This window comes from Ovis aries, chromosome 14 (assembly GCF_016772045.2).
Source record: "Ovis aries strain OAR_USU_Benz2616 breed Rambouillet chromosome 14, ARS-UI_Ramb_v3.0, whole genome shotgun sequence".
Taxonomy (NCBI): domain Eukaryota; kingdom Metazoa; phylum Chordata; class Mammalia; order Artiodactyla; family Bovidae; genus Ovis; species Ovis aries.
Window position 1 is genome coordinate 47,456,143 of NC_056067.1, and position 27,831 is coordinate 47,483,973.

A 27,831-nucleotide genomic window follows, 5' to 3' on the forward strand; every position below is an offset into this window, starting at 1 on the left:
AGAGCACGCCTGCACCCTCATTTCCCAGAGGCCAAGTTCAAGAGCGAAGGTGCTCGGACAAGGTCAACAAGCCCAACAAGCCGACGCCCACGGGCAGCAAGAGCCCTAGGGCTCACCCTGCTCCTACCGCCCCGGGCTAGGCCTCACGCGGGGCGGAGCCAATATAAGCCCCGCCCTTACCTCAGCGCCAGGGGCGGGCCCAGGTGCGCCTAGGGAGGAGTACGGCCGCTCAGGTGCAGGCTCTCTGCGCCTGCGCTCTACGCGTCCCGCCTTACCAGGTGCGCCCCGCCCCCTACCTGGCCTTCCACCTTCAACAGCTGCTTCGAGGCGGCCGCCATTACCTCTGGCGCCCACCGAGGGTCTGGGGGTTTGGTGGGGTTCTGAAGGGTAGAGGGAGTCTGGGGCGACTGAGGAGCAGAGAAAATCATCGTGGGCACAGGAAGCAAAGTATCCGCACACCGAAGGACCGAGAAAAGGGCTTCCTGGAGACTTCCTGTGTGGCGAGGGCAGAGGCGCGCCCCGCAGACCCCTACGAGCGCCCGCACCCGAACACAAGGCGCTCCAGTGCGCGTGCGCGTGCGTGGAGAGGGTCTTCCCGCACCTGCTCGCGAGACCCCAACGACCAGAGGCTCGAGGCCTCTCCCCTGGGCTGCCGGGCGGAGTCCGTCATGGCGCAGCTTTCTGAGCCGAGGCGGTGCGGGGTGCTCCTCGCCCTGCTGGCATCGCTGCTCCTCTCCGGGGCTGAGGCGGCCGACGAAGAACGTGGCGTCCACGGTGAGGGCCCGGGCGGGTGTCCTGGGGGTTGTGGAGGGTCGAGAGGCCGAAGGCGGGGCGGTAGGGGCAGGGTGGAGGGGCTAAGTTGGGGAACGAGGAGGGCCGGAGCGAGGTCTGAGCAGGGAGAATTCGCGAGGGAGGAAGTTTGGGGGCGATTGGGTGAAGCTTAGGAGGGTGTAGTGGAGCCAGCCCTGCTGGATTGAACCTTGAGAAAGAGATTCTGGAGCCCCCGAGAGCGAGGGCGGGTGGCAGAGCCGGGCTGGGAAAAGTTTCCTGTAGAGGAGGGAGGAGACTGGCTTAGGGCTGTTCACCAAGAAGGAGTGGCAGTGGCCTTTCCTGTGGCAGGAAGGAGGTGAGGGACCGAACCGAAGACCAGCCTCTTCCTGCCAGAGAAGAAAAAGCCCAAGAAAGCCCGCGGTGGGCGGCCAGCCCCAGAGGACAGGGCTTGGGTTAGGGGACCTGACCTGTTGGCCTGAAGCCTGCACCCTATGTTTTTGGGTATTGGACCACAGCCTCCTAAGAAATCTTTCTGGGTTCAGTTGCATTAGAGCGCCTCCCAGAACATAGGTGCTTCTCAGTGATATTAAAAGGAAAAGAAAAGCAAATATGTTGGGAGGGAAAACTTGCACGGGGTGCAAGGGGCGGGGATGGAGCGCTTCTTGGCTTAAGAATATTGGCATTGAGAAGCTGGGCTTGAATTTGTCCTTAGAGGTTGGTGGAGGGTAAGACCCAATTTAAACCTCTAAACTCTTCGGAAGTTCCGCCTGAAAGATCTTTTTGAACAAGTATTGGTTTAACCTTACTTCTGCAGACAAGTACAAGCAGATTTTGAAAATAATCCTCCTGAAAGAAGAATTCGTTGATTCAGCAAAACTTCTTGAGCCCCTGCTATGTGTCAGAGGGCAGTGCTGAAAGCTGTAATACCATTTGTGACTCAGGCAAGCCATGTCCTTGCACTTAGAGAGGTGATACTCTAGTGGGATAGACAGAGACAGGGAATAAACATTTAAATAAAGAGTACTTACCACAGTATTAAATTACTAAGACGTGATTGAACAGGAAGAAGCAGACAAACAGGGATGATGGGGGCACTTTAGCTCATGTTCTCAGGGGAGGTCGCCCTGAGGACAGGGACAGCTGAGCTCTAATATGAAGAAGGAACAAGTGGCAGTGACACAGAGGCCTCAGGGATGATTGTCCAGTTGGAAGCAATGGAGTACAGGGGCCTTGAGGCTGGAATGAGCTTGGTGGTATTTGAGGAAAAGACTGCCAGCGCGACTGGAGTGTGGAGGGGGAGGTGGGAGATTGGAAGAGGAGGCCAAGTGGGGAAAGCAGACAGGAACCAGGTTACTTTACAGGCCAGCATTTTGGATAGAAAGAGAAAGCACTGGTGTTTGTACACCAAGTCATCTCCTGCGGTGACTTCTGAAGACTGTTATTTTCCCTGTGCCCAAGGCAGAGAGGAAAAAGTGAGTTGAGGGCCTGTGGGGAGAGACTCAGCTCCAGGGAATTAGAAACGCAGGTGTTGATCATTCTTGTGATCTGAACTAGAATTTGTCAGCCCTTCTGGACATTTTTTAGATATACTCCTCAGTACGTGGAATTCTCCAGGCAAGGATACTGGAGTGGGTAGCCATTCCCTTCTCCAGGGGATCTTCCCAACCCAGGGATCAAACCAGGGCTATTGCATTGTAGGCTAGATTCTTTACCGGCTGAGTTAGCCAGGAAACCCATACCTTCCAGTTAGCTGGCCTGGGATTTTTGTCAAAACAGAGTTTGGGGCTAACATCTATTGCTTGCTTTGAGCACTTAGGCATTGTTTAATTCTTGAAACAACGTAGTGTGGTGGTGAAGATACAAATCTTGCCTAAGGCCACGCATTAGTAATTGACAAAGCTGGGTCTGGCTACAGAGACCTTTTCTGCTTGTTCCCAGTGGTTTTCCCAGCTGCTGTAGCTGGCTGGACCTCCTGACCTTTCAGAAGTATTCCTATCTGGCTGGGTAAACTAATGCCCTTGCTTATCTGAAGTTCTGTTTGTATGAGAGCTGAATCAACGGCTTATTTGGAGACAAGAAGTAGTTTTTATTCCTCTGCCCACCTTCTGATTGCTTTGATTTTTCTCAGGAAGCAAAGTCATCCACTAAGAGTGAGGTGTTTCTCCAGCCACACACAACTGTGCAGGTACCTCCAGATAAATATAATGGAGGGAGGGGGAGTGTGTAAGGGGGTGATCATAATGGTTGGTCAAAGAACAATCTATGTGAAGATATGAGGGGCTGAGGGGTAGTGGAAAGGTGGTAGGACCAGTGAGTTATTGGACCTGAGGTTTCAAAAAGAATGGACTAGGAAGATAAACTACACTCAGCAGTGAGGGAGACCCATGAAGCTGAGGTTCTGAAAGGTCTAGGGGAGCGGCTGTGGGGAGGACAAGATCACTAGAGGAGAGGAAGTCTAGGAACCAAGAGGCCAGGATGGTTGGAGGAGCACCTATCTGGATACAGAAATCACCAAGAATGGTGATAAGAGCCACAGTGGGAATGACAGGGAGCTAACATCAACGGAGAAACAAGGGGGGTTGAACTGGGTCAGCAAATGACACACAGGGTGGGGTATGATTTACTCTAAGGACGAGATTCATAACTGGGGTGTTGAGGGTGGAGGGAGAATGGTGTAGAAGCAGTGCCCACTTGCGAGGGCACAAGAGAAGCTATCTCTTCAGGGGCAAGCTGGGTTCAGTTAGGGTAAGACTGTTCAGAGAAGAGATTGAGGGAATGAGAGGTTTTGCTGAAGATAGGCCATGAGTATCAGAGACTCCGGGAGTTGAGGGAAGGGAGATGGCAACAAAACAGGATGCATGGGGATGAAGGGTAACTCGGGAGTCTGGAGCTGGTGTGGTGATAAGCAAGTGGTAGGAGAGTCACGTGGTGTCGAGACAGACAGTGTTGGTGAGGCACTGGGTGGCAGAAGGCAGATAGGAAGGGGTGTGGAATGTAGTGGGCATTTGGAGGCACACCTCTGCAGATGGAGGTGGGGAACAGTTGATACATCTCTGGGTGTTCGTAGCATCCAGGGACAGAGCCAGTCTGCCGTGGAAACACACAGATTATAAACTGGCTGCTGAGACTTCCCTGGTGGTCTAGTGGTTAAGACCCCGCACTTCCCATGCAGGGTCTGGGGTTCAATTCCCAGTCAGGAAACTAAGATCCCGCATTCCATGTGGCACAGCCAAAATATTTTAAAGTAAAAAGTAAATAAAACTATTTTTAAAAACCCCACCAAACTGGCTGTTCCCAGGAGGCCTCAGACAGGCTTTATGTGACTTGTTTCTAGAATTGAGAATTTTTTAATATTTTGATTTGGGGCTGTGCCTAAAAAATATGAAGATCTGGCACAGTGCTCCCACATAGCACCCTGGGGTAGTGCCAAGTACTTCTGGAAAGGACACAGACTGCTCTCTGTGTTTATTCCCCTGGCCTGCCCTCTGTATCTTCTGAGCATTTGAGTTGTGACTCCCACATTAAGAATATGCCCCATTTAGTAAACAAAGGTAGATAAACATAATAGTTTATAAATTGTACAGTTCAGTGTGTGTAAGTGTGTTGTTATTCTCAGGGAACACCCCTTAACAGGTGGCCACAAACGTGCATGATTTTTATCTCTTCTTGCGTGGTAAGTCCTGGTATTTGGAGTACCTGCAGATATATCATTTTGATCAATACAAGGGCAAATAGTATAATATTCCTTTTCAGAATAGAACCTCAAAAATTCCTTTTGGGAGTGGTCAGTTAAATGTAGTTCCTACTGCCAGTAACTTATACATGAGAACTTGTGTTAATGGTTCCTTGGCTCATAGCCCTTTTTTGATTGTTCTTGGGAATTTCCACTGGAAACAAGTGTGGCAGCATTCATGTGAAAGCCTCCAGCACACTTTGAAGTGATCTTCTGTGTATTTTATTTTATTTATTTATGTTCGGTTGCACTGGGTCTTTGCTGTTGGGCCCCAGCTTTCTCTAGTTGTGGCAGTTGGGGGCTTCTCATTGCCATGGTTTCTCTTGTTGCAGAGCATGGGCTCTAGAGCCTGGGGACTTTGTTGCTCCATGGCATATAGGATCTTCCTGGACCAGGGATCGAACCCATGTCCTCTGCATTGGCAGGTGGATTCTTAACCACTGGACCACCAGGAGAGTCCATTTGCATCAACTTCTTGAATTAATTAGTTTCTCCAGAACTTTGACTGAAAGAGTGAACTTTCCAGTAAATCTCCAATAAGGATATTAATCACCACTCATTTCTCTTCTCCTCACCCCTATGAATAGTTGTAAACTGGGTAGTCAAAAAGAGGATGAGAGATAAGAGTGAAATTGCAGCTGGTGTTGGTGATCAGCTGAGAGGTCTCCAAAGTGGCATCTTACACTATTTTCATCCTTCATAGAAGCGCTTGTTCTATTTTCAGGAAAGACAGGTTGGTTCCAGGACAGTTTGAAATATTTATTAACTGATTTATTCAACACAAACACCCACCAAGTACCAGGCACAGTTTTAGGCCCTGGAAACAAAGCACTGAATGAAACAGATGGCAACCCCCCCCACCCCCAATCCATGACAGTTACATTGTAATGAGAGGAAGACAATACAATAAATAAACAATGAATAGATACTTGGTAGTGAGTACTATAAAGAAAAATACGGTAGGGAGGAAAGATAACTTAGAAATTGGGGATTAACAGATACACATTCAGTTCAGTCGCTCAGTCATATCTGACTCTTTGCGACCCCATGAATCGCAGCACGCCAGGCCACCCTGTCCATTACCATCTCCTGGAGTTCACTCAGACGTCCATCGAGTCCGTGATGCCATCCAGCCATCTCATCCTCGGTCGTCCCCTTCTCCTCCTGCCCCCAATCCCTCCCAGCATCAGAGTCTTTTCTAATGAGTCAACTCTTCGCGTGAGATGGCCAAAGTACTGGAGCTTCAGCTTTAGCATCATTCCTTCCAAAGAAATCCCAGGGTTGATCTCCTTTACTATGTATAAAATAAACAATAAGGACCTACTGTGTAGCCCAGGGAACTGTTGGTACTGAAGATATTCAGTATCGTGTAATAACCTACAATGGACAAAAATCTGGAAAACTGAGTCACTTGGCTGTAAACCTGAAGCACTGTAAACAATGATTAAAAAGAGAAAAAAGGAAGGTAAGGCTTGGTGTGTTTAGTGCTAAAAACATGGCCTTTGAGGCTGAAATGTTGACAGTACTTAAAGAACATTGAAGGATTTACCTTCAGGCCCATTGAGGGAAAGTGGACCCTTACCCTGGTCAGCATTTGAGAAGTCAGCCTGTAATAGAGAAAGCCAGCCTGTGATGTGTATACCTGTCTCCTGAGTCATTCGCAACACTCAGGCTTGTCTTCAGGTAGTTGGCCAGGCAGCCAAACCTCTGTTTACCATGTCCTGAGGCTGACAGGCTGAATAAGGGATGAGGTAGCCTGTGATTCATGTGAGGCAGGAGAGACCCTGAAGGGGTCACACTGAAATGACTTAATTAACCCCAGGAAGATTTCATGGCCCATTGGTCACTGACTAATAAGGAGTTCACAAATGACCGCAGAAGCATTAGTGTATGGATTATGGACCTCCTTTTTTGATGCTGGTCACAAATGTCGTTTCACTTGTTTCTGACAAGATAATTTTGAAAACTCTAATGAAGGGATGCTGAGGCCCAGGAACTTTGAAGTTAAAGTTACTTGAAAGTTTATTTGAAGCACACTTTTTTATTACTAGGAAGCTATTTTAGAAATGAGGCAAATGTTTGAGATCATCTCACCAGTGGGGTCCTCGGTCCCTGGCTTCAGAAGCCTGTGATTCTTTATCAGTCATTTAGAATCTAGGACATGTTTGGGAAGTGGGGTAGAATAATAGATAGTATAATAGTTTTTGACCTTTCAAAGGGCTACATATATGTCTGTGTGTTAGTGGGGTGATTAGAGAAAATGTCTAAAAAGTCTCCGGGGGTGGGGGGTGATAATAGAAAAAAAGGTCGGGAAACATTGTTCTAGGTAGATAGCCCATAAGCTATAATCAGTTTCTGAAAAATGGTCCCAGGTTTTAAAAAAGTTAAGAACCCCTGAATGTGAATTAACAGTTCAAAGCCCATGAAAGACTTTGAAACTACTGTTTGAAATTATTCAGATTGACCACTGTAATTCTAGTTACAGATTTAGGTAAGGGTAGAATTTATAGTCTGGCTTGAGTAATGAATATGAGGTGACAGAGGGTAGGAGTGGTGGCTGGCATTGTGATGATGGTTTATGGAATGTAAACCTTTATATCTAAATATTTTATGTCTAAAATGCCAAGATTTTATATCTAAAACAAGATTTTATGAGTTTTACAATGTAAGTTGGGTTTGTCAGTGTAAATGTTCTCTCCTCGTAAATACCTAGCAGTTAAAACTATTTAAAATAACTTTAAAGTTTCTGAATTACTTATCCTAATAATGACAACTTCCAGGCACCTGAACCTAGAGGAAGGCATGGGTAGTAATAGCTTTCTGTCTTAGAAGCAGAAGTTCTCAAGTATGTAGAGCCTATCCAGCTAACCAAAACAGGTGGATTTATAGATCACCTTGAAATAAGACTGATTGTGAAATAAATGTCAACTTTGGGATTTGGCCCAGCAGAATTAAAACAGGGGTGAATATCTGCCTCCCCAGTGTTTAGTACCTCTCCACTCACACAGATGTGAGTCTCTCATTCCTTGGTGAAAAGATAACTTGAAGTCAAAATAGGTAACCAACGCATAAAGTGAAGTGAAGTCGCTCAGTCGTGTCTGACTCTTTGCGACCCCAAGGACACCAGGCTTCTCCGTCCATGCGATTTTCTAGGCAAGAGTACTGGAGTGGGTTGCCATTTCCTTCTCCAGGGAACTTCCCAACCCAGGGATCAAACCCAGGTCTCTCACATTGTAGACAGACGCTTTACCATCTGAGCCACCAGGCAAATCACGGATAGTGTTTCTTATTTTCTTCTCTCCCACCTCTTAATCTCCTGATATTGTAGTGTTGCAGGACTTCACTGCAGGTGAAAATAAGGAATTTTATACCTTCAGGCAGGCATGCCAGGTGGTTACACAGCAGAAAACCAAAGGGAAAGAGTGATGGTTGGATTGCTTTGATCAACTCACTGACTGGAGTTTGTACTTTGATTTTCTATATCCCCTCTATCCTGTCAGTCACCACCAGTCTGGGCTTCATAAAAATACACTACTTATTCAAAGCTTCGTGCCAAATGTTTTAAGCATTTATAATGGAGTAAAAAATGCCTTTAATTTTTACAACACTCTTAATGATTGGTCCCAGTGTCAAAAAAGTCCCTTCCATTTGAGTCGTTTTTTTTTTTTTCATTTGAGTCGTTTTTAAGAGATGCATCTGCAATCCCACAGAATTTATCTCAGTGGGACATATGGGGGGAAAGCCAACTGAATCTCTGCTTTATTACTCAGCAGTGAATTCAGGTTACGTTGAGCAAATGCCCTTTCCCAGACAAGCCGTTGCAAGATAGCCTCTAATACATGGTGCATTCCACAGCAGTAAGCAAAAGTCTAGGTCTCACAAGATGGGACTTACTGCTAACAAACTTGTCAAAAAACATTTTTATATTAACTAGATTTAGAATGGATATTAATCACACAGAGAGGCCTTCAACCGGGGCTGAGTTATATTTATAATGTCCTCAAGTTGGTTCTTCAGCTAACATTCTCAGCTTTCCCTTTAATCTTGAAGGGATTTTAAAGAGAACACTCTCCTGTCTACTACAGAAAATATTTTTGATACAAGATGTGTGGGTTTTTCCACATCAGGCAATTCTCAGCAGACTCAGAATGGGTGTCTGGCAATTTAACTCAGTTCTGAAGCTGCTGGATGTGAGCACAGATCCTGCAGGTTAAGGACTCGGTCTCACAAGACTACCCTTCTCCCTTCAGATGCCAATCAAAGCCCAGGGTTGTCATCTGTCAGTTTCACCAACTTGAAATGTTCCAGGGTTCCCATAACCCTCTCAGATCCAGTTTGCTAGAATAGTCCACAGAACTCAGAGAAACACATTTACCAGTTTATTATAAAGGATACAAATGAATAGCCAGGTGAAGACAGAGGTCTGGGAGGGTCCCCCAGTGTACAAGTTTCTGTCCTTATGGAGTTTGGAGTGAGCCACCCTTCTGGCATGTGGGTGTGTTCACCACCCGTTCAGCTGGGATATTTTATTGAAACTTCATCATGTAGGCATGATTGATTATTAACTCAGACTCCCTGGAGAATAGGGGGTGGGGCTGAAAGATACAACCCTTTAATCTAGGCTTGGTTTTTCTGGCACCCAGTCCCCATCCTTTTTGGGGGCAGGGTGCTGTGCCACACAGCTTGTGGGATCTTAGTTCCCCAATCAGAGGTTGAACCCAGGCCCACTGCAGTGAAAGTGTGGAGCCCTCACCACTGGACTGCCAGGGAATTCCCCCAGCCTCTATCCTGAAGTTCCTGAAACTTTGTAGGGCACCCCCAGCCACTAGTCATCTCACTGGCATTCAGTAAGACGACTGTGCCACTCCAGAGATCGCTGGGGTTTTAGTTCTTGTGTCAGAAAACCGAATATTAGAGTAGAGCATGATATGGCACTCAAGAAATTCCAAGGGTTTTAGGAGCTCTCTATCAGGAACATAGGGTGGGGAGAGACCAAATACATATTTCTAATTATGTCACAGATATGATAGGTCTGTAATCAGAGCTTTGCCTTATCAAGCCTCCCAAGAGTCTGATTTAGAAGCCTCTGAAAAAAAAAACTTTTTTTAATTAGCCCGACCTAAATCAGAGAATACAGGGCTTGCTGAATTGAAGAATGCTGTGTTTATGCGTTTTCCAGCTTTATTGAGAGGTTTACACATTTTTGTTGTTTGTATTATTGTTTCCTTATTGTGAATGAGGAAATACACGTACAGGGAGGTTAGGAAAGCTGCCCCCACCCCCACCCCTAACCCCAAACAGTGGGCAAATAAGAGGCAGCCAGGGGCTCCTACACACACTGGTCGCTCAGCAGTACAGCTTCCTGCGGGCTCTGTCCTCTAATCTGTCCCCTGCACTTTGGCCAAATGACTTTTCTTACTGTGTCACTTCCTGATACCAGAGCTTTTCCTCGTTTCCTTTGTGCCCTGTGTGGCTTACAAGCCCTTTAAATTTAGGGTGTGATTGTAGTAGTTTACCTTGTGTGGTTTTCTTTTTTCCCTTCCGTCCAAGCCAGTCTTGTGGCTCTAACTTAATTGTAAACCCCTGGAGGTCAGGGGCTACCTTCCCAGTGGGTGCCTTCTATGTAGCTACTCAGCTCAGTTTACCTTAGAGGATTCCAACTTATGCCACTGTACTTCCCAGGGTGGCTGTTAAGAACACCCCTTTTCACTCTGAAAAGTGTCTTGATTGGAGGATAAATTGTATGATCACCCCATTTACATAGATGAGCTATTAAACAAACACTGTGTGCTAATTGGTGTTAATTTGCTTCAGTCGTGTCCAACTCAACGACCCTATGGACTGTACCCCTCCAGGCTCCTCTGTCCATGGGATTCTCCAGGCAAAAATACTGGAGTGGGTTGCCATTTCCTCCTCCAGGGGATCTTCTTAAATCTCCTACATTGGCAGGTGGGTTCTTATTACCACTAGTGTCACCTGGAAGCCCCATAACCAAACACTGGTGTGCCTAGTCACTCTATCGTGTCTGAATCTATGACCTCATGGACTTGTGTAGCCTGCCAGGCTCCTCTCTCCATAGGGATTCTCCAGGCAAATCTACTAGGGTGGGTTACCACGCCCTCCTCCTGGAGATCTTCCCAACCTAGGGATAGAACCCTGGTCTCCCGCATTGCAGATGTATTCTTTACCATCTGAGCCACCAGGGAAGCCCAAGAATACTGGAGTGGGTAGCCTATCCCTTCTCCAGGGGATTTTCCCAACCCAGGGATTGAATCGAGGTCTACTGCATTGCAGATGGATTCTTTACCAGCTGAGCTACCAGGGAAGGGTCAGTCAGTCAGTTCAGTTGCTCAGTTGTGTCTGACTCTTTATGACCCCATGAATCGCAGCATGCCAGGCCTCCCTCTCCATCACCAACTCCAGGAATTCACTCAAACTCATGTCCATCAAGTTGGTGATGCCATCCAGGCATCTCATCCTCTGTTGTCCCCTTCTCCTCCTGCCCCCAATCCCTCCCAGCATTAGAGTCTTTTGCAATGAGTCAACTCTTCGTATGAGGTAGCCAAAGTACTGGAGTTTCAGCTTTAGCATGAGTCCTTCCAATTAACACCCAGGACTGATCTCCTTTAGAATGGACTGGTTGGATCTCCTTGCAGTCCAAGGGACTCTCAAGAGTCTTCTCCAACACCACAGTTCAAAAGCATCAATTCTTCGGCGCTCAGCTTTCTTCACGGTCCAACTCTCACATCCATACATGACCACTGGAAAAACCATAGCCTTGACTAGAAGGACCCTTGTTGGCAAAGTAATGTCTCTGCTTTTCAATATGCTGTCTAGGTTGGTCATAACCTTCCTTTCAAGGAGTAAGCGTCTTTTAATTTCATGGCTTCAATCACCATCTGCAGTTAGTTGCTTACTATTCTCAAGATACTGGGGAATTTAATACATTCATTTCGTTACCATGAAAAATGTAACAGTTTAAGCAAACAGAAGGGGTGACTGTAATCCACTATCCAGATAAAACTGAAAAAAAATAAGTTGTGCATTCACAATACTGCTCAAATTATCCTAAAACATACCGATGAAAAAAAGAAACTGGAAAAGCTTCTGCCTCCTTTAGTCTCTTTTCCCTAAAGGTATATTCACACACATATCTAAATTAAAAGTTAAAAAAAATCATAATATTGCATGTAAACCATTCTTTTGCTTTTGTCTCCCTAGTTCTATACCAGCATATGTGTAGTGTGTGTGGATGTCTCACAAGTTACTTCACCAGCCTGAACAGGATGTTCATGAAAATTCAGTGGTGAATTTTCAGCTAATGTAGGTTTGTGGGTAGCAAGCCCTTCGTGAGTATGCTAATAGTTGTCCCTGTTGTTTGAAACTCGAATTAATGGATTCTTCCTAGTTTGCTTTTCGGTACTGAGGAGTGAAGTGTATTCTGTCCTCTTTTTTTTTTTTTTTTTGGTGTAAAAGTAATATTTTCACATGTCTGAGTATTATTGTAGCAAATCATTTTCTGTTGGCCATTATCCTTTGAATTCTATGTGGCTTTCATGAAATGAGTAGAGCTGGTTTTAGTGATGAAAGGGCGCGTTGTCATAAGAGATGTGAGCCCTCGAAGTCTATGTGATAGCTTCTGACCACACATAGGATTTGCTGAATTCTGTGACATGACGGGGGAGGAGTAAATGTGGAAAATCTGAGCAGGGTATTTTTATAAACACTCTCTAAAGAGCTGATTGGCAAACTCCAGCTCGTGGTGACTGCATGCATACAGCCTGCACGCTAAGTATGGCTTCTGCTCTTTTTTTGGTGGTGGGGGTGGCTGTGCCGGGTCTTCATTGCGGCACTTGGGCTTTCTCTAGTTGAAGAGCACAGGTTCTAGGGTGCTCGGGCTTCAGTAGTTGCCGCACCACAGGATCAAACCCATGTACCCTGCATTGGCAAGCAGATTCTTAACTACTGGATCAACAGGGAAGTCCTTAAATAGTTGAAAAAGATCACAAGAATATTTTACGGCATAAAAATTATATGAAATCAATTTTTATTGGAATGCCAGTCGTGGTCATTTATTTCCGTGCTGTAATGACAGAGTTGACTAGTTAGACTGTGTGACCCGTGAAGCTTGAGATAAAGGCAGTCCTTGGTTTGCATGGACACACATGCATGGTACCTGGTCACTGCACGTGTTACTCAGCTCATACACAGCAAAGCATGTAGTTGTGTTATCTCCTTGCTCCACAGAAAATGCGACAGTTTACAAAAATGATCGATCGATAGAGGAAATTGGGCCAAAATAGACCAAAGTGTAGCAAAGAAGACAAGTGATATCGCTGGATGTGAAATTCGGGTTGAGCGTAAGTGGAGTGATCAGAGGATGAGCCAGCTGTGGGAGTGGGCACTGCTGCCGTTCGAGACTGGTGTGCAGCCAGAGGGGCTCACAGGCATGAAGAGAGTAGTTGGGACAAAAAAGGATGGTGTTCTGTGTGTGGAAGTCACGCTTGCCGAACCTTGGACAGAATGCCAGGCAACTCTCCGAGTGGTTTCATGGCATTGATAGAGCAAAGCATGAAAGGTTAGAAGCTGACCCAAACCCAGAGAGAGGTATGACACTTACTCTAAGGTGAACTGAAAAGAAACTGGCCTCGTATCAGTACGTATATGACTAAAGACCTTTGCAAGTACAATTCACACTACTCTTGGTGAGTTTGCTTGCTTCTTTGCTTGCTCGGTTGTGTCCGACTCTTTGCAACCCCATGGACTGTCCAGGCCAGAATACTGGAGTGGGTAGCCTTTCCCTTCTCCAGGGGATCTTCCCAACTCAGGGATTGAACCCAGGTCTCCAGCATTGCAGGTGGATTTTTTACCAGCTGAGCCACAAGGGAAGCCCTTATTTACAAAGTACTTATTTACAAAGAAAATTAACACTTCAATTCTCAAGTTTCTAATGTTTTAACTTACAGTGAACTAAATAAATATTCATTTTGTTATTTTTTATCCTATGCATTTGTAACCCACAGGTTTTTCTTTTTTATCTTAAAGGTCATGGAACAGTCATAATTTTTTCCATTGTTTTGCCTTATTTCACACTGTTCTGGCTGTATTTACTATCTGGCCCATCTTAAAAAAGTGTATTGACGTTTGCTGTAGAGAAAACAGATCGGGGGAAGAAAAGGACCATTTCATGAGTGGGTCCGAGCTTGTGAGATGATCCAGGGCTTTCTTTTTTTTGATTCAGGGTTTTCTTATTAGGAAACAGTGAGGCAGTAAGTTGGTGTTTTTCAGTGTATAACACCCACAGGAGTAAAAAGTGTGTCAAGGACTAGAGTCTCAGGAGCGTTGTTTTTGCTTGTTTTGTAAGTAAGCTGACTCTGAATGGGTATAAAAAACATGAATAAAAGAAAATGCTAAGTTCAAGGTGGTTGTTAATTTAGGGGAGAGAGAACAAGTGGGACTGAAGTGAGGGGCTGCACAAAGGGTTTCAGCTCTGTCATGTTTTGGTCCTTAAAATGTAAGAATTTCATAAAACTGAGAATTCGGTGTACCAGTGTTGTGACATTTTCTGTAATTTTCAAAATATTTGAAATATATTAAACTCTTCAGTAGGGACAGCTGTAACTGTGCATTTCTGAAGAATGATTGGATACCATCTTCTGAGGCCTGTAAAATTAGGTTGGGTTAGTAGTGCCTGGGAGCTTAAAATGTCTGTGATGTCCTTGTTAGAAGGTAGCAGGTCATTCTAGCAGGTAGAGTGAAGTAAAGCACGTCTAAGCCATTGGCTCCTTATTTTGGTTAAAGCTTCAGAACCAGAAAAACCTGTTTTCTATGACAAAGACCTGTCTGTTTGGCAATTTTGTAACAGCTAATGTCAAAATGCCTGCCAGGGTTTTGTAATTTAGATTCCTATTTCAGATAATGTGTGACTTTAACCATTTTTGATGCTTTTCCAAGACCGTGTTACTCTTTCCCATTTTTTCGTATTCTGAAGCAAACGTATCCAAATTGGCGCCCCTCAGCTTTTCCCCCTGTTTTTTTTTCTTCTTTTTTACCCTCCGTTTTGAAAACTTAACGGAACGTATTTAATTTTGCACTAACATTGTTGAGCATAGAAATAGGACTTGAAACAACGTTTTTCATGATTGTTTCCCAAAACTATTCTGAGACCAAAATGTCATCTCTTAACAGTAACAGTTATTAAGGAATAACTTGCTGAAAATTGTCCAGCCAAGTCCTCTCAGCCCGGGGCAGTTGTTTGGTATGGTGCTATCAGTGACCCTGTCATTGGGACCATGAAAAGACCTAGCAGAAGGCCTGGCCTCCAGTTGTGATGAAGCCTCGAGGAATGTTTTGGCTTTTAGGCAACTTCAGTTTCCTGTTTTTCCCACTGCCTGTCACTGCAGTTGCTTTTTCTTTCTTTCCATCAAAGGGGTCCTTAAGTTTGTGCCTGAGCTGTCTGATCAGATCAGTTTGATTTCAGATCCAGCTCTGCTGCTTGCTTAGGTTAACCTGCCCAGAGTGTTCTCATTTGTAAAGGGAGGTGGGTGTTACCGCATGAGTCAGTTTTTATCATGACTATTAGCGCACATAACGTGCCCGGCATCTAGCTTAGTGAAGGCAGTGAAATGGACTGTCAAGAAATAATCCATGCTCTGCATTTTGATTTTAAGCTGAGTCTACCAAAGATAGTATTCTGACTTTTTGGAAGCTTTTTCTAAGGAAGCTGATAAGTCATGGAAGTCATCTTATATACTAAAGTATTTCTGGCTCTTTGTACAACAGAAGAGAGAATGCATCGATGTGATTTGGAGTGAGGTAAAGAACATGTGACCTGTGTTTCCTAAAGGAACATTCTCTCCTTTGAAACAAAACCAAACAAACAAAAAAAACCTCCTTCATAAGATCATTTCCTTAAGCCTAGAGAGTAAAAATGTGTATCGTAGAAGCCGAAAAGCAGTTTAGTTAGGAAAGGCATGCAGCAAAATGGACTCTTCTCCATTCCATTTGACAGGGAGCCTCCCTCCTCACAGAAGGTACTCTGTCTTGACACAGTAGCTGTGTGGTTAAATTTCATCTTGGTCGAACCTAGCTTTGGCCAACTAATCTGCTACTTAGAGCTCTTTTACTTTGTTCGAATTTATTTTAAAAAGAGATTAGCTTCTTTCTGTTTTTATTACAGGAATTTCCAAGTGTACACGAAGTAGTAGAAGCAGGTTTATGAGCTCCCATAGACCATCACTCACCTTCAACAATTGTCAACATTATGTCTTTCCATATATACTACGTCTTTAGTGCAGCAGGTGGGTGTGTTGGTCGTTCAGTCGTGCCTGACTCTTTGTGACCCCATGGACTGCAGCCCACCAGGCTTGTCTATCCATGGGGTTTTCCAGGCAAGAATACTGGAGTGGGTAGCCATTTCCTTCTCCAGGAGATCTTCCGGACCCAGGGATCAAACCCAGGTCTCCTGCACTGCAGGCAAATACTCTATCCACTGAGCTTCTCTTAAACAGACATTTCTAAATTCCCCGGGACAAAAATGAAGCCACCCCCATCCCCTCCTACTCCACCCAAGGAACCTGAAAATAAGGCTGCTTCCAAAACTTAAACCGTGAGATCAGTGTGTGATCATTGACAGCAGATATGAGCAGCTGAGACAGAATGGCCTCTCAGTCCCACAAAGTTCGTAAGGAAGGAACCATCACATCTACAGAAAGAGCGTTCCGGTCAGGAAGCGGCATTGGTTCGTGGCGGCAGTTAGAAAAGTAAGTGTTCAGACGCAGACCTTGACCACGCTCTCTTGACCAATGCGCATCCTGAGCCGTCTCCTGAGAGCCTCTAGTCCACCTGGTAGATCCCAGCAGAGTGGATCTTCATAGGAATCCTCCAGAAAACTGCCTTACTCAGACGCCGAGTGATCTGCTTCATGTCAGCTGGCTTTCCGAGGTCGTATGTTGGCACACATCCACCCTGCTGGACAGTTATTTTCTCAGTTTCCTCAGTGTGCTTTGTTACCAAAATCAGCATCCCTGTGCCTCTTCAGCCCTGGGGCACTAAGAGTGCCTGTCTGAGCCTCCAAAGAAGAGGCCAGATTCCAGGCAGTGTTTATTTCACCAGGGTAGCTACTGTCCATCCCTGGATAAGCTTTCTCCCTCCTCCTCTTTATGCACCCTCAGGTTTCTGTACCTGCACAGAACATCTGGCAGAAGTATCTGGCATCCTTGCTTATGAAAAGCCACCCAATTCCCATTCTTTATACTGTGGTCACCCTTCTGTGGCATCTGACAGTTCCCGGCAACCCTGCCTTGAGCTCCGTTCGGCCCCTCTCAGGTGTTTGTTTCAACTGAGACGTAATTCACAGTCCGCACAGTCAACCCATTTAAAGCATACAATTCCTTTTTCAGGTATTTTTGTTTAAAAGACCATACCTGAAGCTTTTGGAAGTTTTGCTTTTGTTTTAGATTTGAAGGGTTTGTTAACAAAAGAAGCCTTTATTTGTCACACACAATAAACAATTTCAGTATTTAATAGAGGGTTATTTAACTTAATTTTACTACACAGTCATTAAAAGAAAAGAGAAATAGAAACAATAGGGAAGAGTTACAGTGTGTATGTACATCACCAAATCGGGCCCACCAGCATTCAGACCTCAGCAGCGCTGGGAAGTCGCTTGTTAACAGCCGCCTGGAGATAGTGCATCCGCTTTGTTGATGAGGCTGCAAATTGCAGTTTTGGGGGGCTCCCATTTGTAATCCCAGGCTGCAAACTGATATCCTGGTCAGTTTGCCTGCAAAACTTGTAGCTCTGTTTTTAAGTTTTACAATGCTTTTTGTTTCACCTGGTGAGTCACAGGATTTTCTGGACCCAGGGGCTGGCCGAGACCTGCTCCCTCTCTCATCTAAAGTGCCTCTTGACTTGCTGATAACAGTTGGTGTTTTTGAAAGCAGGCGGGTAGTACAGGCAGGGTCAGAAGACAATCAGAGGCCTGCTCTCCTGCTTCTGAAGCCTGAACAAGACTGCTTCCATTTTCATTTCCCTAACAGCTGCTTGGGAAGCAAGGACACCAAGCAGTCAGTGGTCTTCAAGGCTCTCAGCTTGGCAGGGCATTGGACAGGCAGCTGCCACACCTCGGCAGCAGTTGGGTGCCTCTGCCCTAATGTTTTCAGTTTGGGGTCATAGGGGCTTCTGTCTGGGTCCTCTCCAGCTTGTCATGTTGATAGCAGTGCTGCTTCTGGCCTTTGACAGCCTGGTGGGTTGGGCAGAAACATACACCAGAGAACTCTTCTGCTGTGTCTTCCCTGGGCCTTGTTGATGGTGTTTGTTTTGTGACTTTGGGCACATTGTCAAAAATGCCTGTTTGGGGTGCACACCCAGCTGGTTCTGGTTGATGCAGTTATATGGACAAAAGGGGTCTGAGCCTCTTTAAAACAACAACAAACAAAACTGATTTGTTATTTATATACCATAAAATCAGTTATTATAGGCATACAGCCCAATGGTACATTTACAGAGTTGTACAACCATCCCTACAATCCAATTTTAGAACATTTCCATCATCCCCATTTGCAGTCATTCTCCACCACCCCACCCCCACCCCCACCCCCCAGCACCAGGCAAACACTAATCTTACTTCCTGTCTCTCTTGGTTTGCCTTTTCTGGACATATTGTATGATTCCATTCATATGAAGTGTCCAGATAAGGTACTTTTTAGCTGATGATTTTGGTGATGGTTGCTTGCACATTAACAGAGATTTTTTTTTACTTCAGAGTATGCTTTTTCTGCTCTGCTAGTTACCTGTGATTTATTGGAGTTCCTTGGGGATGTTTGTTTGTTTGGCTTAGTACCAGCCTTTTTTGCCCGTAGACAGATGTCTTGTGGAACGTTTGGTTTCCTGCCCGCATTTTGGGAGATGCAGCAGAAGCACAGATGCTGCTGTCTCTGCTTTGAAAGGCTTCCGCTCAGTGAGATAAAACCTAGCAAGGCTGAGAACAACTGGGGAGGAGTCACTGGCAACATATAACCCAAGTTTTGGGCCCTGGGATGGTTGTGTTTGAGATGTTTAGGAAGCGCCCTGGGCTGGGCCTTAGGCAGGTTGCAATTCCCTTATGCAAGAAGGCAGAGATGTAGGACTTCCCTGGTGGCTCAGATGGTAAAGCGTATGCCTATAATGTGGGAGACCTGGGTTTCATTCCTGGGTCGGAAATGGAGAAGGAAATGGCACCCCACTCCAGTACTCTTGCCTGGAAAATTCCGTGGACGGAGGAGCATGGTAAGCTACAGTGCATGGGGTTACGAAGAGTCGGACACGACTTCAGTTCACTTCAGAGATGTAGGAGACCAGGGTGGAGGCAGAGGTGATGTAGGTTCGTGATCCCAGAAAGGGGTGACATGGGAGTGCAGAGCAGACACTGAACCACACGATCAGGTGACTTCCCTTTTAAGGTTGCTTTCAACCCTCCCAATTCCTCCAGAAGAAATGGGCATTCTAGTAGAGGTATTGTCTCCAGCACTTGTTTATCTCTCCCTTTTCAAGAGAGAGAGCAGAGGGACTTCCCTGGTGGTCCAGTGGTTAAGAATCTACCTTTCAGTGCTGGGGACATGGGTTCAATCCCTGCTCTAGGAGGATCCCATGTGCTATGGGGCAGCTAAGCCCACGCACCATAACTACTGAGCCCGCGCTCTAGGGCCTGTGAGCCTGACATGAGATGCCTAAGCCTTGCACCTAGAGAGTAACCCCTGCTTGCCACAACCAGAGAAAACCCGCCTGCAGCAACAAAGACCCAGCTCAGCCAGAAATTAATTAATATTTAAAAAGAGAGCGAGCAGATCTCTAGGCTTTCTGTAGACAAATGTATCTGGCTGGAATTTTATAACTTTGTTCTGTTTCCCTTGTACCAAAGTGGGGCTAGATTTGGAGGCACCTTGTAACTCCAGACCATCAAGATAGGAGCCATTATAAACGCTGGAAGAAAGGAGCGACCTGAGTTGCCTTTGAAGGGTTGGCGGTGGGGGGAGCTAACATTCGGGAGCTTCTTTCTGAGGCTCTAGTGGTAACTCGACTGTGAAGTGGCCAGTCTTGGCAGAGAGTAGACAGGAGAAGTTAGGAAAGGTCCTTCTGGGTTGCTAAGAGCACCATGCTGTGCGCGTCCTTCCTGACCGCACATCACCAGCTCTAGCCTTTGAGTGCTAAGCTCCCCTTGGCCCGGTGAGACAGGCACATATCCAGAAGGATCCTGCTGCAGTCTGGTGTTTTGCCTCTGAAGTCCAGCTTCTGTACTGGGTGGGTGTGTGTCTGATAATGGGGCAGAGGCAGTATCAGCACACAACTGACATTCAGTGCAGTTGGGTAGTCGGTATCTTTGTTGTTAGATGATGCCTTTTTTTCCTATACAAAGAAGGAATCCCTAAGCAGGTCTGATGGCGACACTTCAGAAACGGCTCACAGAGGAGCTGCTGGGACTTAACGCTCTGGAAAGCTGTAGGCCTCTTCCTCCAGGGCTGTGCGTGTTCTCTCTTGCCTGAATTGCCCTGCTAAGCATGGTCTCTGGTTGTGTTCTAGATTTTTGCCACCTTCCCAAGAAAGTGGGAAGATGCCGGGCCTCCTTCCCTCGGTGGTGGTACAATGTTACTGACGGATCCTGCCAGCAGTTTGTGTATGGAGGCTGTGACAGGAATGACAATAATTACATGACCAAGGAGGAGTGTCTTGCGAAGTGTGCTGGTGTCACAGGTAAGACAGTGCTGTTGGGGAGGTTTTATCACCTGTTGCTGTTTCTCGGTCATTAAGCTGTGTCTGACTCTTTGAGACCCCATGGACTGCAGCACACCAGGCTCTTCTGTCCTCCACTATCTCCTGGAGTTGGCTTAAATTCATGTCCACTGAGTTGGTGATGCCATCTAACTGTCTCATCCTCTGCCTCCTCCTCTTTGCCTTCAGTCTTTCCCAACATCAGGATCTTTTCCAGTGAGTCGGCTCTTTGCATCAGGTGGCCGAAGTATTGGAGTGTCACCATCAGTCTTTCTAATGAATGTTGAGAGTTGATTTCCTTTAGGATTGACTGGTTTGTTCTCCTTGTTGTTGAAGGGACTCTCACGAGTCTTCTTCAGCACCACAATTCGAAAGCATCAATTCTTTGGCATTCAGCCTTCTTTATGGACCAACTCTCACATCCATATGTGACTATTGGAAAAACCGTGGCTTTGACCATATGGACCTTTGTCAACAAAGTGACGTCTCTCTACTTTTAAAAAAATACATATTTATTAATTTGTCTGCATCAGGTGTTAGTTGTGGCACGTGGGATCTAGTTTCCTGACCAGGAATCAAACCTAGACGCCCTGCACTGGGAGCGCTGAGTCCTAGTCACTAACCACCAGGGAAGTCCCGGAGTTTGCTTTGTAACACGCTGTCTAGGTTTGTCATAGCTTCCCTTCCAAGAAGCAGGCGTCTTTTAACTTCGTGTTATCTCGAGACACCTTATTAACTGGGTCGTAGGTGTCTTTTGCTCTTTGCTAGTTCTTCATGGCTGAAACTGGGAGATATTTTTAAAAGCAGAAGAAGCTGGCCCAGTGTGAAGGTCACACACACACGGCGGTTTCACGGCGGTACCCTTCCCCCTCTTCTAGAGCCAGGGGAAGGGGGACACAACTGCTTCTCCCCCCCAGCTTCCTTCCTCCCACTAGTGAATGCACATTCCACGCCACGCCAGGTCTGCTCAGACAGGCAGCCCCCTTGTGCCCTGGGCCTTTGGGTTATTTTTACCTTTGGAACAAATGACTTAAGGAGCTCAGCCAGCCAGCCGAGTAATGAATCAAGTTAAAACTAGGACACACTTCTGGAATCCATCCTTGCCCCAGTCTTCAGTGAGGACTTCTGTGCAGTCACATTGACCCTGTGAGCCTCCCAGTTTAAATAAAAACCTAAGCCCCACCACAGCATGTGCCAGCTCTGAACGCAGCCTCGGGGGACTCCTTGAGACCTGATGGCAGTGAGATGTTGGCCCTCTGGGGCCTGATCCCTCCCAAGTGTTCCAGAGACCTGAGGATTTGGCCAGCCAAACTGTCTGTTAAAGATTTTCACTGGCTGCTTCTTTCATTGTCATGGGACTTCTTACATCCTTTCCTGACAGCTTGGCATCGCTGGTAGCACCTGGATTGTGATTCTGGGTCAGAAAGTGCTTGTGGCACCCTCAGCGCTCACAGCCCCGCCACCCGGGAGCCTGCGCCAAGCGTTTGTATCTCCTCCTGCACTGGCTGTACCCTCTGTTGGCTTTGAGCTCTGCATTCAGAAATCACATAAATGAATTAAAGTTATGTGCGTAAAGAGAGGACAGCAGCAGTGGCCTTGGCTGTGGCCTGAGGTTTATAGCAGCGCCCAGGCGCACGAGCCCAGCTGAGACCCAGTGCCTAGAGGAGCGTTTTACTCATCTTTATGTGCCCAGCAAGTGCTCAGCGCTCAGCACGTGTCTGGAGAGCCAAGGGGGCTGGTACTATTTTTGGATTGTGAGTGAGCCCCTCATTTTTTAGGGGGTGACTGGCAACCTCACCAAATGGTGAGTAAGGAAAATACCATTTATTGTATGTAATTTTCTGTTACAAGCTGTGCCGGGGAAGGAATTAAGAGGAAATGTTTTTTGCTACCTTTCCTGTCCTCTCCCTATCAAGAGTTCACAGTATGGGACTTCCCTGGTGATCCAGTGGTTAAGATTTCACCTTGCAGTACAGGGGACATGAGTTCAATCCCTGGTTGGGAGGCTGAGATCCCATATGCCTCCTGGTCCAAAAAACCAAAGCGCATAAAACAGAAGCAATATTGTAACACATTCAATAAAGACTTTGAAAATGGTCTACATTAAAAAAAAAAAATAGAGTTGACAGTAGCAAATGCACATGCCGTTCTGGTTACTCCTTGGTTTCTCGGGGGGGGAGTTCAGTTTTAAGAACACAAGCAGTGAACAGCGGACATAAGATGGAATGTCTCTGCTGAGGGCCATGGGGTGTAGTGTTTTGCTGGCAGAAGGCAGACAGCTGTCTTCCTAAAGGTCAGAGTCTGGCCCCAGCCTGGAGGTCCCAGAAAACCCATTTGCTGGCACCTGAGCATGGCTGCACGACACAGCTCCTGAGGCGTTCTCTCGTGAGTCTGCAAGGAGAACTGGAACTGCCAGGGCGACGACTGGGCAACAAGTCACTCACGGAGGCCTTGCCAGCAGATTCCCTCCCAGGCAGGCGAGCTCTGTGGGGAGCCGAATGAGAATGACAGTTCATTACCAACCGATTAATTAATTATAATGAGAACCAAAGCCGCTGAAGGGACCTGACTCTCCCATGTAGTCTACGCTTTATTCTGCGTAGACAGAGCTCAGCCAGATTCCCAAAAGATTGCTTGATGAGGGCTGGGGCGGGGCCGGGAGAGCTGGTTTGTATGCGAGTGTGCAGTGGCATCAGGTTAGACCAGCCCCACGCCTCTGCACAGGGGAGGGCTCCTCCCTCCTGCACCCTGCCAGCCCTCCCTTTTTTGCACTTCCTTAAATGGCTAGCCTGTCCACCCACCCTCTTAGCTTTGTGTGTGTGTGAGAGAGAAAATATACATAGCATACAATTGACCATGTTAACAGCTTTAAGTGCATGGGTTGGTGGCAGGAAGTGCGTGCATTCCCAGTGCTGAGCATGCCCTTCAGTTTTTAATTCACTTCGTGAGTTAATACAGTTCAACAGGTTATTTGGCCCTGGAAGCCATTCTGTCTTTTTATAATGTCACTTCACACGTCTTTGCTTTGATTTCCAGCTGGTTGATCTTAATGTTTAACCCACAAGGACAGTCTTGGTTCCTTATTTTCCAAGTTCTGGCAGGTTTGTGGTCCAGCATGCACTCTGAAGGGCCCACATAAAGGAGAAATGGGAGTCTGTGAGAGGCCCACAGGACCAGGCCTGCTCAGGGATGCAGTCTGTTTTGTTTCACCAGCGATCTTAGAGGTGCCCTTTCTCACTGTGCTGTTTGTTTGTCCCCTTGCAGAGAACACCACTGATGAGCGGACCAGGGATAAAGCAGATTCCTCTGTCCCAAGTGGTAGGTTTTTAAAAAGACCCGAGATGGAATGAGGGCCATCCAGATGGCTAATATGAAAGGACGTTTGTCATTTGGGAGTTATACCAGGGCTTCCTCCTCCTGGTTCTGTTGACGCAGGATTGGCAGGCTGGGGCTGCCAGCTTCTGGCTCCTGGCCGCCTCCTCACGCTGGGGAGTTCGCATTGTCCTGCAGACAGGAAGGGCTGAGGGACTCCACAGTGCTCCCTCCTGGGGGCGGGGGTGTGCTACCGCTGCATGTGGCTCAGGCTTCAAGTCTTCACTGCCCATCCCCACTCCTTGCTGCTTCTCCTTTGCTCTCTGTCATCCTTGCCGGTCCATCTCCCTCCCTGTGCTGAATCCTCTGTCCTCTGCCACCCCGCCTCCCTTCCCACTGCAGTCCTTGATCTCTTTGTGTTAGCTTGCTTTGTAGTGCTGAGAACAGCTGCCCCATTCTTTGTTTATGCTTAAAGGACTCTGCCTCAGGAGCCTGGGGTGAGTGGCCCAGATGCACCAGCAAGGCCAGTCCCCAGGCAGTGGGTTCTGCCGGTCGAGTCCTGCTGTGGAGGGAGGGAGTCCGCCCTCACCCCCTTTGAGGATGGCCCCAGTCAGCCAGTGGCCATACACTGGTTGCAGTCTTGATTCTGGTCCTTTGACTCTGGCCTCAGCGCCCGCATGCGAGTAACCATTTATTAGTTTAGCAGTCAACCAGTTGGCAGAATGCTGAGAGTTAAGGTTAGAGGCACTTTCCAGTTTCCATAGGCTAGGATTCCTGTGACTCCTGGCTACCGCTTTGCCTGGGTTCATTGTTTATTCTCGAACTGGCCTCTGCAAGGTCATCCAGAGCCATGGGGCACTGGATTCATAACTCTGGTGTCTGTCCTGTTTCAGAAGAAAATTTCCCCAAGAGAATAAGTGACCTCCTATACCTCTGGTCTTTCTCATCAACCCAGAAATTGTGGCTGGGATTGGTTTCCATAGTAACCCCTGACCTGCCAAGCAGGCACCCCCATCCAGCCATGTGCTGGAGGCGCTGTAGAGCGCATTAGGACTGAGAGGTGATGAGCAGAGCTGCCCACGCAGAGGGACTCCACTCCCTCCCTTCCAGGTGCCAGAGAGTCCACGCTCCCTCAGTGGGCCCCTTTCGACTCAGCCCCAGCTAGGTCACGTGTCCTGTGTCCATTCCGGCCTCCCTGACGTGGAGACATGGATGTTTGTGTTTCAGTTCCCAGAAGGCAGGATTCTGATGACCTCTCCGGTGATATTTTCAGCTATGAAGGTACAACTTTTTAAAAAACACGTTTTCTTACTTAGTTGGGAATTGAGACACACTTGAGGGTTTCTATTAAGGATATCGTGGAGCAGGGCTTCCCGACCTTTCCTGGGTATTAGGACTCGAGAGGATGCCCCAGGGCACAGGAAGCAGGGTGGGCCCACAGCATGCCCTTGGAGAAGTTTGCCCTGCCTGCCAGCAGCTGCGCTGTGGGGCAGGTAACTAGCTCTACCCCCGAGCCCTGAGATTGAAATGAGCGGCCTGGTTCAGACCTTTCAGAGCTCACACAGATTGAGTGCCTACAACAGTCACTGACATAGGGTAACCTCCATAACCGTAGTCTGGTTATGCTACTGTGTAGAGAGAGAGGCATCTGAAAATGTGGGCCAGACTGGCCATGCCTGCAATTAGCCAGTTTCTTTTAGCAGAGAGAGGTTTTCCCCATGGGCCAGCAGCCATATGATTGCTTAGGAGCCTTCCAGCTCCAGTCACCTCTCCTGGGCCCTGCTAATTCGTGCCCCTTGGGCTGTCTCGCTCCCAGAACACTGCATTGCCAAGGCCGTCACTGGGCCTTGCCGCGCAGCCTTCCCACGTTGGTACTTTAATGCCGAGGAGAACTCTTGTGATAACTTCATCTACGGAGGATGCCGGGGCAATAAAAACAACTATCGCTCCAAGGAGGAGTGCATGCAGCAATGCTTCGGTGAGTCTGCCTAGGGCCTCAATCCAAGACACAGCCACGGGCAAGGGGACCCTCCCAGGAGGACCCAGTCCCTCTCCTTGTCCTCTGGACTCTTATCCTCACCTTTTTCTGACTCCCTAGTAGGGAGGGGGTGGCTTTGGCCCCAGCTGTTGGGCAGATATGTCCCTACTGGGGTGGCAAGGCCTCAGAACCCTCTGAAGAACTGGAAGAAGTCGCTTAGCTAGAGCTCCCCTTGAAGGCCCAGGACCAAGGGGAGGCCTCTCGTGGCTGCCACTCTGAGCAAAGGAGGGCTGGGAGCTGACCTCAGGGTTGTGTGTTTTCTTCCAGGCAAGCAGTTGTATCCTGCCCTGCCCCTCGGCAGTAAAGGTAAGTGGCCTCTTGCCCCTCTCCACCTGCCTGCCTTGGCTGAACTCGGCTGTCTTTGTGGCCTCATGTTGTCTTGGACACGTCATCCTTCACTGTCCACATCTTTTGTTAAAAAGCCACGTTTCTGCATGAGAATGGCTAGGCGGCTTGGAACATGCTGTAGACGTGTGTCCCATGGTGCGGCTTACATAAACGGGGGTTAGAAATGTGGTCGTCTCTTCCCCACAGCCCTGAGGGTGACCGAGGGACACTTCCTCCTGCTTAGGCATGCGGGACCTGCAGCACTCAGGCCTGAGATTAAGTGCAGGTTGGGGGAGCTTTGCCGCCCTGGTGTGTTCATCGCTGGCCCTGGGTGGCACCGAGGAGCGCGGAGCCCTCGCAGTGGGTGGGCCCCAGCCCCCAGCAGCGCTGTTGTCCCCACCCAGGCTGGTCTGGCGAGGAGGCTGGGCCTTCTCTCGCTTTTGTCTCTGATTCTGAGCCCTAATCATGGATGATAGTGTTTGCACAAAAGACCTGCCATGCTGGTTTGGCCGCTTTCCACCTGTTTCCTGTTCAGACCTGGCCTGTGTGTCTGCCCCCCTTTAGAAAAGGGATGAAGCTGGAACCTGGTTGGCCAGGCATCGGGGTCTGGAGGGTGGGAGATGGGGAGGGAATTAACCTTGTCTGGTTCTGCAGCTACACGGGGAGAGGTAGCTGGGCAACTGCTACCAGACCGCATTCCTTAAGGGGAGCCTCGCCTGAAGAAAAAGCCTCTTAATTGACCCGTGGGACTGCAGTGGGGCAACCACTGCCAGATTTGTCTGGGCAATTAGGAGTGTGAGGGTCCCCTCTTGGCCCTGCTCCGAATAGACCCGTGCCCATCCCTCGTTCCACAGGCCACCACCCCAGCAACCTGCCGGGCCACATCTTTCTCTGGGCTGGTTGGGGGAGGGGCGTGTTTATACACCCACGCCAGAGATGGGTGCTTTTCCTGTACAGGTTGCCCCAGAGAGGTGGTAGGGAGATAGAGTTGAAGTGAGGATATTTTGTTGTTCAAAAAGAAGAAACACAAATAGCCACTCTGTGTGCACCTCGCATAGCACCTCCAATTTTTAGAAACCTATTTCTCAAGACTGTAGGGATTCTCTTGAGGACTCGACTTCCTGTCAGGCTTCCTGGGTTGGGGCGGGGGGACATGTGGCCCAAGGGCTGTTGGTCCTCCTCCTGAGCTCCCGAGGACACCGGTTGTGGCCCCCTGGTCCCCGCCCAAGTTCTGAGGCCTCTCTCTCATCCACAGTGGTGGTCCTGGTGGGGCTGTTCGTGATGGTCCTGATCCTCTTGCTGGGAGCCTCCGTGGTCTGCCTGATCAGGGTGGCGCGGAGGAACCAGGAGCGCACCCTCCGCACCGTCTGGAGCTCTGGGGATGACAAGGAGCAGCTGGTGAAGAACTCTTACGTCCTGTGAACCCCCGTTGCCAAGGGGCTGCCCCCCAACCCCCTGCTGATGAGAATCTGGGAAGGGAGGGGAGACAAGTGTCGACGCGTGCGTGCTTTTTCAAATAGAGCGATTGATTTGTACTTGCACGATCATTAGGGCTTTTGGTCTGTTTGTTCTTCCAGAAGGTGAGAGGGCTGCTCCCTGGCCGACCAGATGGGTTTGCTTTAGAAGTCCTCTCAGTGAAGCTCTGTGCACAGTGCAGGTGGTCTGGCCTCCACCCGAGTCGGTTCCTCTTCGATTTCTTTCTTTGCTCCAGGTGTAGTTTTCTTCGCTTATGTTGAATCCTGTTGCCTCCTTTCCCATCACAAAAGTGATGTTTTCAGAGTTTGTTTGTTGTTGTTGTTTTTTTAAGTAAGCAGAAACATGGCTTTTTTTATTATTAGGATTCTGAAAGGAAGAAAGTAAAATGTACAAGTTTAATAAAAAGGGGCCTTCCCATTTAAAAATA

General features: G+C 47.7%; 1 protein-coding gene across 1 annotated transcript; it reads left to right on the forward strand.

Moving 5' to 3' along the window:
• The first annotated feature begins 301 nt into the window (after positions 1 to 301).
• SPINT2 (serine peptidase inhibitor, Kunitz type 2) lies at positions 302 to 27,831 on the forward strand. Its single transcript, XM_027978232.2, has 7 exons — positions 302 to 774; positions 20,063 to 20,233; positions 23,516 to 23,569; positions 24,791 to 24,844; positions 25,380 to 25,541; positions 25,869 to 25,907; positions 27,184 to 27,831. The coding sequence occupies exons 1-7, from the start codon at positions 669 to 671 to the stop codon at positions 27,348 to 27,350; spliced, it is 753 nt and encodes a 250-aa protein (XP_027834033.1). The 5' UTR covers positions 302 to 668; the 3' UTR covers positions 27,351 to 27,831.